The sequence below is a fragment of the Capricornis sumatraensis genome, chromosome 9, assembly GCF_032405125.1.
Source record: "Capricornis sumatraensis isolate serow.1 chromosome 9, serow.2, whole genome shotgun sequence".
NCBI classification, from domain to species: domain Eukaryota; kingdom Metazoa; phylum Chordata; class Mammalia; order Artiodactyla; family Bovidae; genus Capricornis; species Capricornis sumatraensis.
The window spans coordinates 61,727,966-61,741,862 of NC_091077.1; the positions used below are offsets into that span (position 1 = coordinate 61,727,966).

The window sequence follows — 13,897 nt, forward strand, 5'->3', positions numbered from 1 at the left end:
CTTAAAACTCAAAGAACTCAGACCTAAAGATATGGCAAAAGCATATCCTTTGGACTTAGACACCTATCACCTAAGGGACCTTTTTTTGCTAGCCATCATTCAGGAATCTAGGGACAATGGCCACTTTCTGAAATGTTCACCGCTCTTATGCCATAATGGTCTTGATCAGTGAATTGGAAACTCCTCCTTATACCAAGTTCTCACCGAAAAAGCCAAAGGCATATAGTTTCTACGCCGTGCCAGTTTCTTGCGATCTCGCTCAACCTTCTCCTTCTGAGCAAGCTGCTGGTAATATTCAATCAGTTTGTTCATCTGTAAGAAATCAAAGTATGTGAAACAGCTAACAAGAAGCTTAGGAAATTCATCAACTAAACTGACTAGAGATATAATGAATAGAAAAGACAAATTAAAGTGGGCAAGTTTCTCTTCCCTGAAGAGAATCTGTCTTCCTTACATGATCTATTTTCAGAATTGAAATGGAACTTTCAAGTTCAACAACAGAAGAAATGAGCAATGAAAAGGCTTGAAAATTCCATGTTCTCTCTTCACTGCTCTTTTACGTCACTGCTTACTTACCCTCACAACCACTCCTATTTTCCTGGCATGGCCACGGGACCATCTATTTCCAACAATGTGACATTTCATATTCTATTTCTCCTCGACTCCAATGCATATTTTCATTTCAAAAATATTCTTTAATCATAAAAGCCATACAACTGTGAAAAGTTCAAGCAATACAGAAATATAAAGAATGGAAGGTAAAATTTCTCTTTTATCTCTTGTGCCCATGTTCATCCTTCTCCTCACCACAGGTATCCACTACTACAGGTTAGAAATCTTTCTCACACACAGACACAGGTATGAAATTATACTCTGCGTACATTAAAAAAAATGCATGCATAGACATACAATTTTTGTATGTGCAAAATAAATATGTCTTTATATTTTTCATATAAGGGGGAAAAACTTGCTCTTTTAAAACTTCTTCACTTTATGTGTGAATTTTCCACTCAGTACATATATTAATAGATTTACCTCATTCTTTTTAAAGGTTACATCTTATTAAATGGTACAGGTGTCCTAAAGGTATTTAACCATTTCCTCTGAGAGCACTTAAATGTCTCCTGATACCCACTCTTCTATCAAGTCAACAGCAATTGTTTTTTAGAAACATTTATCTGATCCTGTCAGCTCTTCTGCTTTAAAGGCTTCTCAAATGCTTTAACTTGGTCCACACGGTTCTGCGCAGTTTGGCTCCAAATCCTTTTCTCTATTCAGCTACCGCAACTCTCCACTACGGCACACTTGCCCACTGGTCTACAACTTGCTCCTTCCACTTACAGCTCTTTGCCTTGGGTGTTCCTGCACCCTGAATTCTTTCCCTTCTCTGCCTGTTGTCCTCAGATCCTAGTGCAACCCTCAGATGTAGACTTATCTAGTTCAAATTCCCTATAATAAATGCTCACATGCACAGCTTCTCTCTCCTTCACATTACTTTGAGTTTTTCCTTTATCTGGGGATTAACTGATTTTGTTTTCCCATCAGTCTTAAACTCTGTGAGAGGAAAGGTCATATATTCCTATTGCTCAGCATGGTCCCTGGCACACAGAATGGAGCATATGCTTGATACCTGCTTGGTAACTGAATATACATATTTTCATGCGTAAGTACAAGTATTTCTGTACTTCAGAGTCCAGGAAGTAGATACTGCTGAGAGACCAAGAAAACTGTACTAGTTCACACTGACAACAGTATATGTGCAAAGGTCCAATCGGATACACTCCCATCCAGGATATTTTCAGTATTTCTAATTTTAGCTGAGTCATAAGTGAATAATTATTAATTATTATTTAATCCAGTTTGACTGTATAACTTCATTTCAATCACATTTCACCATCTTTCTAATATTCTGCTTCCAAGGCAACAAAATCAGTCCTAATTTACACGGCAGAGATCAATTCACTGTGAACTATTAAAGGATGTCTAAATCATGATTGCTACTGATTCCAAGGGCATCTTCTAAATTAGTGATGTTTCCAAGACTTAAGATGTTTATATGCTGATATGTTTACATGTTGATGATATGATATTTCTGAGAACAAATGGACCTTTAACTTAGTTTGTGGGTATATGGAAAACAGAAACATATTATTTCCTTTTTCCAATTCACAAGAGTACAGAAATAAAATTACTCTTAGGTTTCTCTATTAACTTAAGTCAGGCTGGAAAAAACTGCCATTATGATTTAATGTCTTACATGAGAAGCACTTTCTAAATGTAAAAGACACCAAAACACACATCATGGATTTATAAGCCTAAGCCATATTCACTGATAAAATGGTCTTTTTCTTCATCTTTCATGTCATCCTCTCTCTGATGACCCTTTACTTACCCGTTGCGTGTGAGGATTTTCAGGCTCCTGCCAACCACCACTAGCTGAAAAATAAAGGAATATTAAACAAGGCTTACATAATCTGATTTTATTTTCACAAAAAAACAGGTCATCTGCAGGCCACAGACTTAAACTTAAAAACATAAAATCGAAGAATTTTCAAGAAAGAGTCCTAGGAATTACATAGGCCAGAGTGCTTAGAATCAAATTCTTTCTTTAAATATAATGGTGGTGATAACAATAACCACCACTAGGACCACCTCTACAACTAATACATGTATAATTTCTCTGCCAGGTATTTGAAATGTATCAAACTTTGTTTTATTTTCATAATAACCCTCTGAGGTATGGACTTTCATTATTAGGCTTATTTTACAAGTGAGGAAATTGAAGCTCAGAGAGTTAAATAACTTGCCCAAAGTAACAGAGATAGTAAGCAATAAAGCCATGATTCAAATGCAGGCAGTCTGACTCCAGAGAATTTGCTCTTACCTATAATATTGTTCAATTTCTATGTTCTATGACCTCGGTTTAGAGAAGAGTTTCTTAACATAAGAAACAAAAGCACAAACAAATCATAAGGGAAAAAATTATTCCAGAAAGCTGAAAGTAAAACCATAATGAATACTTTCAACAAATGGTACTGTAACCATTTACACAATTTATAAAAAATTAACCTTAACCCTTACACCTCACAACATTTACAAAATTTACCATGAAATGGTAATAAACTTACACTCAAAAGCTGAAACATAATATTCCTAGAAGAAAACAAAAGTTAAACTCTTAACAACCTTGGGTTAAGCTAAAGTTTCTTCACTAGGACACAAAAGGCACAAATTATATATTAAAAAAATTGATAAACTGAACCTCATCAAAACTAAAAACTTGTGTTTTTCAAAAGACACTTGAGAAAATAAAAAGGCAAGCCACAGACTGGGAGATAATAGCTGCGAAACATATATTCAATAAAGGGCTTGTATCCACAATATAGAACTCTCACAACTCAACAAAAAGATAAAAGTTCAGTTTAAAAACAGGCAAATAGGCAAAAGATTTGTACGAACACTTCACCAAAGAAAACACATAGATGGCAAATAAGCATATTAAGAAAATACAACTTAAAACCACAGTGAAGTATCACTACACTCACTAGAATGGCCAGAATGAAAGAGACCAATAATACTAATGGTTATTGAGGAAATGGAACTCTCCTCTTTTGCTGGTGAGGACCTGAAACTGTACAGCCACTTAGAGAAACAGTTTTCAGTCAAGGTAAACAAACACTTAACCCCATGACTCAGCAATTAAATTCCTAGGTAAATACGAAAAATGAAAATACATATTTACACTAAAATTTGCAGGCAAATGTTCATATCCAGTTTTATTCATATGAGCCTCAAACTGGAAAAAATTTCAGTGTCTATCAACTACAGAATGAATAAACAAAATATGGTATACCCATACAATTGAATACAACTCAAAAAAACCCCAGCAAAAACATGAAAGAATCTCAGAAGCACTGTACTAAGAGAAAGAAGCTAGACACGAAAGATTTACACTCCAACTATGTAAACTTCTAGAAAAGGCACAATTACAGTGCAAGAAAGCAAATTAGTTGTTGTCAAGGGCCAGGAGGTGCGGGGAAGGAACTGACTGGGGCATGAGAAAACTTTTTTGGGGTGACAGAAATATTCTATATCATCACTGTGGATGTGGCTACGTGCCTATACACGTTCGTCCAAAATCAAAGAATTCTACGCTTAAAATTGCTGAGTTTCATTATATGTAAAATTACATCTCAATAAAGCTATGCCAAAAAAAGGGAAAAAAACTAGGAGGTGCCATTTCACAACCACGAGTTTGGGAAAACTTGAAAGAGTCAACAGTACCAAGAGCTGCCAGGGATGTGGAGCAGTGAATAGTTTACTCATGTATTTGTGGGAGCGAAAATTGGTAAACGCATTTCAAAGAGCTAATGATGTACACATCTTACAACCAGCAATTTTACTTTAAATTACGCAGAGAAATCCTTGCTCCTGTGACAGGAAACACATGTAAGAAGGATTCTAACAGCACTGTTGTCAGAAGCAAAAAATTGAAAACAACCTAAATGTCCATTTGGAAGAGACTAAAGAAGTAAACTGTGGTTAAGCCAGGGATGAATCACTGACCATCACTACTACACACCACAAACAAACTGGATAGAGAGAAGTTGTAGCAGGATACATAAAACAAGGTTCTATTTGTTTCAATTTGAGAAACACATTTGCTAATGGCTATATACGTTATGTGGACAACTGCAAAAATATGCAAAGAACTGATGAAAACCTGAATTCAAGACTGATGACCATCTCTCTCTAGGAAACAGAAGGCAGATGGAGTGGGAGGAAGGCTATACTGGGCTTACACTGTTTTGGTTCTGTTTAATTTCTTAAGCTGAGTGCTAAGTTCATGAATGTGTATTATTTTTATAAAAATAACTTTTTTCCCAAATAAAAACAACTCCTATTGACCGTTACACTGTAACTCCTTGCAGGAAATGGCAGCAGTAACAACCTTTAGTACAATATTTATATTTTAAAAGTTGTTTTACTTAAGGCAAACATGAAAAATAATTATGTGAAAACAATGTTTCAGTAACATTTTAGAAAAATCTTAAGTTTTATCTAATTGCATTTTTAGAACTGCTGATTGATTCTGAACACAAATTTGAGAGCCATTATGATCTCATTTTAAGTTTTTGCACATTACTGATGACACAAGGGCTTACTTATAAATAAACAAATAGTTGTAACTAAAGTGGTTTCAGGGCTTCTCAGATACCAATTACATCATGGAAGAAATGAAATTATCTGTACTTCTTAAGAGCTCTGAGTATTCAATTATCATTGTCAAGATACCCTTAGAGGAGCTAGATTTCTAGAAATAAGCACAGGCTTTAAATTCTAAAAAATAAATTATCCAATCCTAATGGTTTATAGTCCAAAAAGTACCCAAAAAAGACTTAAAGAGTAACAAACTGAGATATCTATTTGGATTTCTAGGTTTTGTTTAATCTGATAAAGAGAAACAAAATACAAACATGGAAAAAATACACTTAACTCACTGAACTAAGTGCCACTTTGAGGTTGTTTTTTACATTTAACTTAAATTCATAAACAAATTTAAACAATTTACTTGCTACACTAAGACACAAATATTTACTGACAATCTAAAAAGATGGTACAGAAACTTTCCAATATAAATCATATTTCAGGAAATAACTACCCACCAACAAATACTTTAAGAAACTTGTTTGTTAACTTTTTGTTTTTGAAGAATGTTTTATCAATATAATGTATGAAATTAGGAAAACAACCAAGAGCTCAGGTATTCTACACCAAAGGGCAAACTCAAGAAAATCAAGAATTAAGTTTTAAGAACAGAGTTGAATCTGAAAGAACTTCACCCATTTTTACTACCAAATTATATAAGAAGCTATAGGAAATTTTTACCTAACATCCATCTTTCTTTGGGTTATGTCATATAACAATAATTTTTTAATTGGCTTCCTCGTGTATTAGTAAGCTGATTATTTTTCAAACTTTAAACATTTTGTATTGGGGTACAGCCTTAAACATTTTGTATTGGGGTACAGCCGATTAACAATGCTGTGGCAGTTTCAGGTGAACAGCGAAGGGACTCAACCATATATACACATGTATCCATTCTCCTCCAAACCTCCCTCTCATCCAGGCTGGCACATAACACTGAGTAGAGTTCTATGTGCTATACAACAGGTCCTTGTTGGTAAGTTGACATTTTTAATGAAAATCTAAAAGTGGTAATTCTTAACAAGTCTAAAAAATTTTCAGAAAATTAATGAAATTTCAGAAAGAAAAAAGACAATGGAAAGTTAGCAATGCTACTGTTTATATAAAAAACAAATAGCAACTCAAGATTCTGAACTGACTGTAATAGTGTTTCTCTGTTATTAACCACGGAATACAGAAAATGAAAAAAATTAAGAAAGTTTCCTAATAAAGATTAAGTGCAACCTCTGCTTTGAAACCCAAAAATGATGGATAGGCAATTAACATTTTAGACTGTCTTTAGGTCCAAACACACATAACTTTTCTGTATCACTTATAATATATATAGATGTCTCTTTAAGCATGTGTTTGAATGCTTCAGGATAGATACCCAGACATGGAACTTTTGGGTAAAAGAATAAAAGCAATTTAAAAGTTTAATAAATGTTAAACTGCTATCTAAGGTGGTAGCAGACAAAAAAACAATTATCTTATATTTCTGTGATACTACCAGATTTTTAAAATTTTCCCAAATCAATGGATTAAGTTTTAATATGCATTTTCCTGATTACTAGTAAAACTGAAACATATCCTTTTGCATATTTATTGACTTAAAAAAAAATCACCTCACCAAGTTGTGTGCAAAAAAAAAAATTCCAATGATTTGTGCACATTTTGGTTATTGAACATTTTTATTTCCATTTCTGAGGGCTGCTATTCCTATTCTTTGACATTTTTTTTTTCTCTTGGGTAGCTTCCCTATTGATTTATAAGGGTTCCTAATTTTTGGTTATTTATCTGTAGTTTGTTATATATAAGATTGGCCACTTTAATCTTTTAAGTTTGTTCATGGTGTGTTTCACCATCAGCAGCAATTATTTTTTATGAAGAACATTAATCTTTTGATTCTAAAAAATGTCAGATATATAAATGCTATTTTACCAACCTTAAGAATACCCAGTTTCCGATGAAATATCATGGTCATAAATGTGAGAATTTGGGAACACAGAAGATTTAGTGGCAAAATACTCTGAATTTCTCACCTACCTCCCAACAAGTAACAGAATTCATGATTTGTGTGCAATTACAACTCTGCTGATTTCACAAAATCTCATGCTAAAGTCCACCTCACTCACCCACAGATTTATCTGCCATGCCCACATCTCTAGATGTCCAGCGACAAAATCCACAGGCCAAATAGTAGGCTTTCTTCATGGTGGTCTTGGCTGGGTCATCTGGAAGCTGTGTGGAGATGCTTGTTGCCCGAGTGGAGAGGGTGTGCATGCAGCCAGGACAGTCAAAGCAGTTGGCACATCTGGAACACAACAAACAGTCACTGATTCATCCCACAAATATTCACCAAGCACCTACTGTGTTCAAGATATTGCTCTGTATGTCAGGAGCTCAAGAGAGAACTGTAAGGGAAGGGTGGCTCTCAAACAAAACGAAACCAAAAAGTACTCTGAAGAGACTCTTATAAACTGTTTTAAAATTTCAAAAGCATTACATGCCAATTATTTCTTAAAATATGCAGTCATCACCAAAGTTCCTGAATAACTACAGCATGACCTAAGCCTAGTTCACAGAGGGAATCATTGTTAACAGTCTGGAGTTAACTTTTAGACTCTTCTTATGCTTGCACAGACCACAAAGATTCTGTGGGACAAAGAAACGTCACAGCTTATGACTTTAGAGAGGATAGACCAACTGAACAATGGAAAACTGAGAGGCAACAATTTGATAAGCTGTGAAATTGGGTTTGGAAAATAACTGCTTGTTTGCTGTGGCAGAGAGCTGAAACAGATACCAAATAATGCTACCAAGGTGAAATGGTTCAGAAGTGCGGCATTTTCAGGGCTTTCTGCTCTCTTCAGGCATTACTTTTCCTAGTGAACCAGTCAACATTCCCTTACAGGGGCCCCCATGCCTTTTTGTGTTTCTAGTAGAAAGTTTTCTACTTTCTTACCATCTGAGATGATCAAGATTGTACCTTCAGTCATAGATTTGCTCTAAAGTTCCATAACTTCAATTTTCTGTGATATTTTGCTACTGGACAATATTCTCAAGTAAGAATAATAATAGTACCTACCTTAAAGGGATACTTTGAGGATTAAATGATAAAATAAAGGTATGGATGGCATACAAAGATGGTTTATATGGAGCTGTTTCTCCAGGACAGGAAGAACAAATAGTGGTTTATATCCTTGGAGGTACAAAGGTGTGACTGGTTGCAAAGGACTTCCACACCATGCTAAAAACCAAAATGGCACCAGTAACAATGACCACATCTACTACTCAGATCTTGATTTTTAATACCAATCTCTAGTAAAAGGCGCCAGGGCTCCTTGGAGAACGGCTCTGGGACAGAAAATATAGGTAAGCCTGGAGTAAGTAGGAAAGTTCTCAAGCAACTGAATAACGCTTCCCTCCCCCTCAATGCCATAAAATGATGGGGGTACGCCAAAGGGAGACAGAAATCTACTAAAAGAGGGTTATAATGGCCAAAGCTGGAACAACCTGAGTTAAAAAAAAAAAAAAAAGTAGTATTGGCGTATTACCTAAAGTATACAAAAATATTCACAAGTCCACACAGTTTTAAGTAAATGATTAAATAAATAAAAAAGGGAAAAGAGAAAAATCTTCCATGCAAAAGAATTCCAAGTAATTCATGGAGACAGCTCTTATGGAAGGGAAGTATAACTCGCTACTAGTTAAGTGTGGGCTGTACTCGTACATTTCCTTCCCAGAGTATGATACGGGAAAGGAAAAGGGGGAAAAAAAAAAGGGTAACTTTACATCAGAAAAATCTGACAAACAATAGCTCAAGCCAAGTACTCAAGGTCAACATCTCCAGTGAAAAGTCACATTGGTGGTACACACCCCTGATATGGTGTGGCGAGGGATGCACTCTACCTGTGTGATCCTCTTCCCCATAACACATTCTCTCAGATGACGCCAAAAGCACCAGACAACTTCCAATCAAGGGACATTCTACAAAATATCTTACCCGCACTCCTCAAAACCAAGGAAACGCTAACAAAATTTCACAGCAAGAGGAGCCTAAAGAGATATGACTATTAAATACAATGTGGGTATCCTGAATAGGATCCTAGAACAGAAAAATGAGATTAGGAGAAAAATTGAGGAAATCTAAATTTAATAATAATGCTACCAATAATATTCATTAATTGAGACAAATAATACCATACTGATATACAACATTTACAATAGGGGAGACTGGGTAAAGATTAAAGGGAATTCTCTGTATCATCTTCACAGTAATCTCAAGTCCAAAACTGTTATAAAATACAATTTATTTTTTTTTAAGTGGAAGAGTCACCTTTGGCAAAAAAAAATGATGCTAAGAAAAGAAAAACAGCTAATTTCATGTGTTTTCTTACCAGCTATTAAAACATAGCTGTGGAAAATAGGAAAAATGGATCCCTGTCTTACCTGTTCTTTTTTAGTTTGGCTTCAGCCGATGGCATATTTTCTAAACAACTGGGACAATAATGGGAGTCCACCTAGAATGAAACAAGAAATCAAAAAATCATGTTGGCTTGTGTATACACCTATAACAAATAGTGAAATTTAAAATACATTATTCTGCAGCAGAAGGTGAGAGACCATCGTTCTGGCAAAGAACTTGGACTGCTTCCAGCACAGGGTTTATTCTTATAAAAATCACCTGTTTTTTTCTTAACCTCTGAATTTCTTGAAATCCTTTTATTTTTCTTTTCTGAATTTTCCTATTCCCTTTCACCAGAGTTTTATGTATTAGACATGTTAAAATATGTTTAAGTTAAAAAAGACTCTATGATAATCTAAATAGATTAACAATCCAAGTTATGAAGCTGTGATCAAAAATCCTTTTACCTAGTCTAGCTTTGCTGCTGCTAAGTCACTTCAGTCGTGACCAACTCTGTGCGACCCCAGAGACGGCAGCCCACCAGGCCCCCCACCCCACCCCCTCCCTGGGATTCTCCAGGCAAGAACACTGGAGTGGGTTGCCATTTCCTCCTCCAATGCATGAAAGTGAAAAGGGAAAGTGAAGTCACTCAGTCGTATCCAACTCCTAGTGACCCCATGGACTGCAGCCTACCAGGCTCCTCCCTCCATGGGATTTGCCAGGCAAGAATACTGGAGTGGGTTGCCATTACCTGCTCCCAGCTTTATGGGACTGCAATAACACTTTAATTGTTGAGAGATTTTAAAAGTTCTCTCCTTACTGATGTATTACATGTTCGCTGAAGAAAAGCATAAATTAACAGTTAAAAGTCAGCTATAGCCAACCAACTAGAGATTTTTAAATGGCAAATTAAACTACTAGGTTAACAAGATAGTCTTATTGTATTCAGCTTGAAAACACAGTATAAAAATTAAATTCACTGTATTTTTTTAAGGACTGAATAATTATTTCCTTGAATGTAGGTAGATCCTATTCGATAATTCTAGAACTCTGGGCATCTGCAGATGGAAAGACAGATTCACCTGAACATAAATACTATGAGAGAAACTGGTTTCTGTTTTTATCATCTGCTTATAAACAGAACCACCTTTGAAAGATAAACTTGCTGCTCAAATAGTCACCAGGAACACAAAATACAGTACTGTTAACTTATATTTGCACTCAGTGCATCATAAAAGGCATAATGCACTCATCATAAAAGGCAAAATGTAATTCATTCCCTTTTGTTCCTTTCTGAATTATGCTCCTCCCTTCAAGTGCGGCTCCAATTCCAGGCTCCCCATTAGAACTTTCTGGACTGCTTCAACCCTCATTGGCATCATCCTTCCCCAAACCCTAATGGCTTCTGTTTCACAGGTGCACACCAGTCCATAAAAGATACAGTCACAGACTGAATGTCCTAGCTGAAGGTGTCCTTACAGATTATGAAAACTAGGTCCCTACTGATCACCAAATGAGAATCTAATCAGTAAATTCTGGAGGTGAAGATGGGACAGGGAGGCATCATAGAGAGAAAGGGCCTGCCAAAGGGATAAGTGTACAAAGTGCTAACAGAGAAAAACCAATGCTGTAAAATACAGCACTGATTTTTCTTTTCCCCCTGTGTTATTTAACTGCTTTCTCTGACTATTCTGAATACTATGAAAAATATTCTCAATAAAATAGTAATTCATAATGTGTAAAATGGCTTATAGTATGGGACATATTCTCATAAGCATTTTTAACAGTCCAGGGATCCTGACTGAAGTCCACTGAATCAGGCTGCTCGGTTTCAAATCCTGGTCCTTCCTCCCTTCCTCAAATTTTTGGCTGTGTGACATACTGCAAACATTATGCCTGTTTCTTTAACTGTGAAGTACAAGAGTCATCAGTCACTTCAGTCCTGTCCGACCCTTTGCGACCCCTGGGCTGTAACCCACCAGGCTCCTCTGTCCGTGGGATTCTCCAGGTAAGAATACTTAAGTCGGTTGTCATACCCTCTGCCAGGGGATCTTCCCCATCCAGGTATCGAACTAGCGTCTCCTGCATTGCAGGCAGATTCTTTACGGACTGAGCCACCAGGAAACCCCTTAACGGTAAAGTGGTTTTTTAAAAAAAAGGTAGAATGATTAAAGGAGATTACGTAAAGCACATGGCATACAGAAAGTACTGAATAAGCATAAACTATGTATTATTAATACTAATCAGCTTTTCCTTCAGGAGCCTGCAAGTAACTCAAGAGCAGGATTTATGTCTTAACTCGTCTTTTAATCCCCAAATCTTACTGAATGAACACGTGTAAAGTGCTGCAGACGTTTGGGGGCTTTGTTATTCGTTGATGATTTTTTTCCCCCAGGGTGGAGTCTTTTACATTCTGAGCAATCCCACCTCCAACGCCCACTTGTATCAGTGAAGGATAGAAATGTACCCCCAGGAGAAGCGCCATAAATATAATACTTTGAGCTTCTTAAACAACAGATCCGATTCTAAGCGCTTTTCTCTCAGCTCACCCCATCCCAACCCTCTTGTCTGCTGCAGGCCTTGGGCTGGGCTGGGAAACAGAACAAGGCAGTCAGAAGGCCGGGTTTCTGCCCAAGGAGGGGCAGAACTTCCAGGACAGGAGGCGCTTGGATGAGAACGACCGCGGACTTTCCCACTACCTCAATCAATCCTGGGAAGACCGTATCTCGCCCCTCAAAGGGCCTTAACTAAGCACCCCGACATCTTTTCCCCCCACAATCCGCCCAATTACCAAACCCCCTAGTAGATGGCCAGGGTCCCCAAAGTCTAGTTTGTCCAATCAGAAGACGCTATAGAACAGAAAGGCCGTTCAGCCCCACCCAAGGCCGCTCCTCCTTTCCAAGTGACAAATTATAAGCAAATTAAATCACAGACAAAACCGAGTGACGGAAGGCAAAGCCAATCAGCATGCTAGGAAAATGACTACCCGCCTCCAACTGACGGAACTTCCCCGCTGGTCGCGGTGACTAGGGGGAACGCCTCCCCCATCCCCCAACACACACACTCTTCATGGGACGACTGCGTTACCTCGTGAGACACACATTCCAGCGACCGCAGGTCGCTACAATAGCGGCAGAAGTAAAGCTGCGACAGCGGAGCCCGAACCTTCTTTTCTCCCTGGACTAGATAGAGAACCCGCTCCGATTGCAGCAAGGACGCCATCTTGTGGGGGAGGAGTCAACGACGCACCCGTCGCATCACGTGACCCGAGGGCCGGCGTTTCCTTAGCTTCCTTCCTTACGTCTTTCAACGTAGACTTTGACGTAAGCACTCCGAGCAAGTGGGGCTTTGCGCAAGAAGAAAGTTAAAATGCGCATGCTCACCAGAGATACCGGCTTTCTCCCCCCAAGTTGGGGCCTGTTCTCCCAATCGCGGTTCTCCAAGCTCGTCCCCCTCCAGCATTTTTGTGAGTGTCAACTGCCCGGACGGAGCTCAGACCGTTGTTTTGCTAGATGTGGAGTCGCAGATCAAATCCAGACAGACTCAGTACTGTTCTTTCCTTCATTTCTAACAGGAAGTTTGCTCATTTATTTAAAACTGCCTCTCCCGCTCTCACCTTCCAAACAAATCTCCAGAAGTTAGATGGAGGGTTTCTGAGACAGAGTTTCTTGGAAACTGGAAACTTAAGAGTCCACACCAGCACTTCCTTCCGACAATCTTACTATTGACCTACAGGAAACTTTAACAGATACTATCTCTTTTGTAGTTTCTTAGATCGAGCTCTTGCACGCAGAGCTGTATCTCATTTCCTGGCTTTCCATATTTAGCATGAGAACCAAGTCTATATTGTGGAATGTAATGAAGCAATGAAATCAATGAATAGTGTTGCTAGGTGTCATTTACATTTTTCTAGTGCATGCATTAAGGCTTAGGCATGTAAAATGACCACTTACAGCTAGGCTGGCAGAGACTGGAGCCCATGCTACCTGCTTCAGTTCACTGCTTTTCTCTTTGTACTAGAATTGAAAGTGAAAGTCGCTCAGTAGTGTCCACCTCTTTGCAACCGGATGGAGTATACCCATGAAATTCTCCAGGCCAGAATACTGGAATGGGTAGCCTTTTCCTTCTCCAGGGGATCTTCCCAATCCAGGGATTGAACCCAGATCTCCTGCATTGCAGGTGGATTCTTTACCAGCTAAGCCACAAGGGAAGCCCAGTGTTGTATTACTATCTGTCTGATATTAGCGTTGGTGACTGAGAAGAAACAGAACTGAATAGTAATAATAGTTAACGTTTACTGAG

The 13,897-nt window shown here is 37.7% G+C and overlaps 1 protein-coding gene across 2 annotated transcripts in view; it reads right to left on the bottom strand.

Annotated features, from left to right (window-relative positions):
* Window positions 1-12,817, bottom strand: part of DCTN4 (dynactin subunit 4) — a 33,259-nt gene extending 20,442 nt beyond the window's left edge. For both annotated transcript variants that reach the window (XM_068979539.1, XM_068979540.1), the window contains exons 1-5: window positions 12,683-12,817; window positions 9,640-9,710; window positions 7,323-7,501; window positions 2,393-2,436; window positions 205-312 (exon numbers count right to left, since the gene is read on the bottom strand). In XM_068979539.1, coding sequence (XP_068835640.1) covers window positions 205-312; window positions 2,393-2,436; window positions 7,323-7,501; window positions 9,640-9,710; window positions 12,683-12,817 — 537 coding nt within the window. The remainder of the gene's footprint in view (window positions 1-204; window positions 313-2,392; window positions 2,437-7,322; window positions 7,502-9,639; window positions 9,711-12,682) is intronic.
* Between the last annotated feature and the right edge of the window lie 1,080 nt (window positions 12,818-13,897).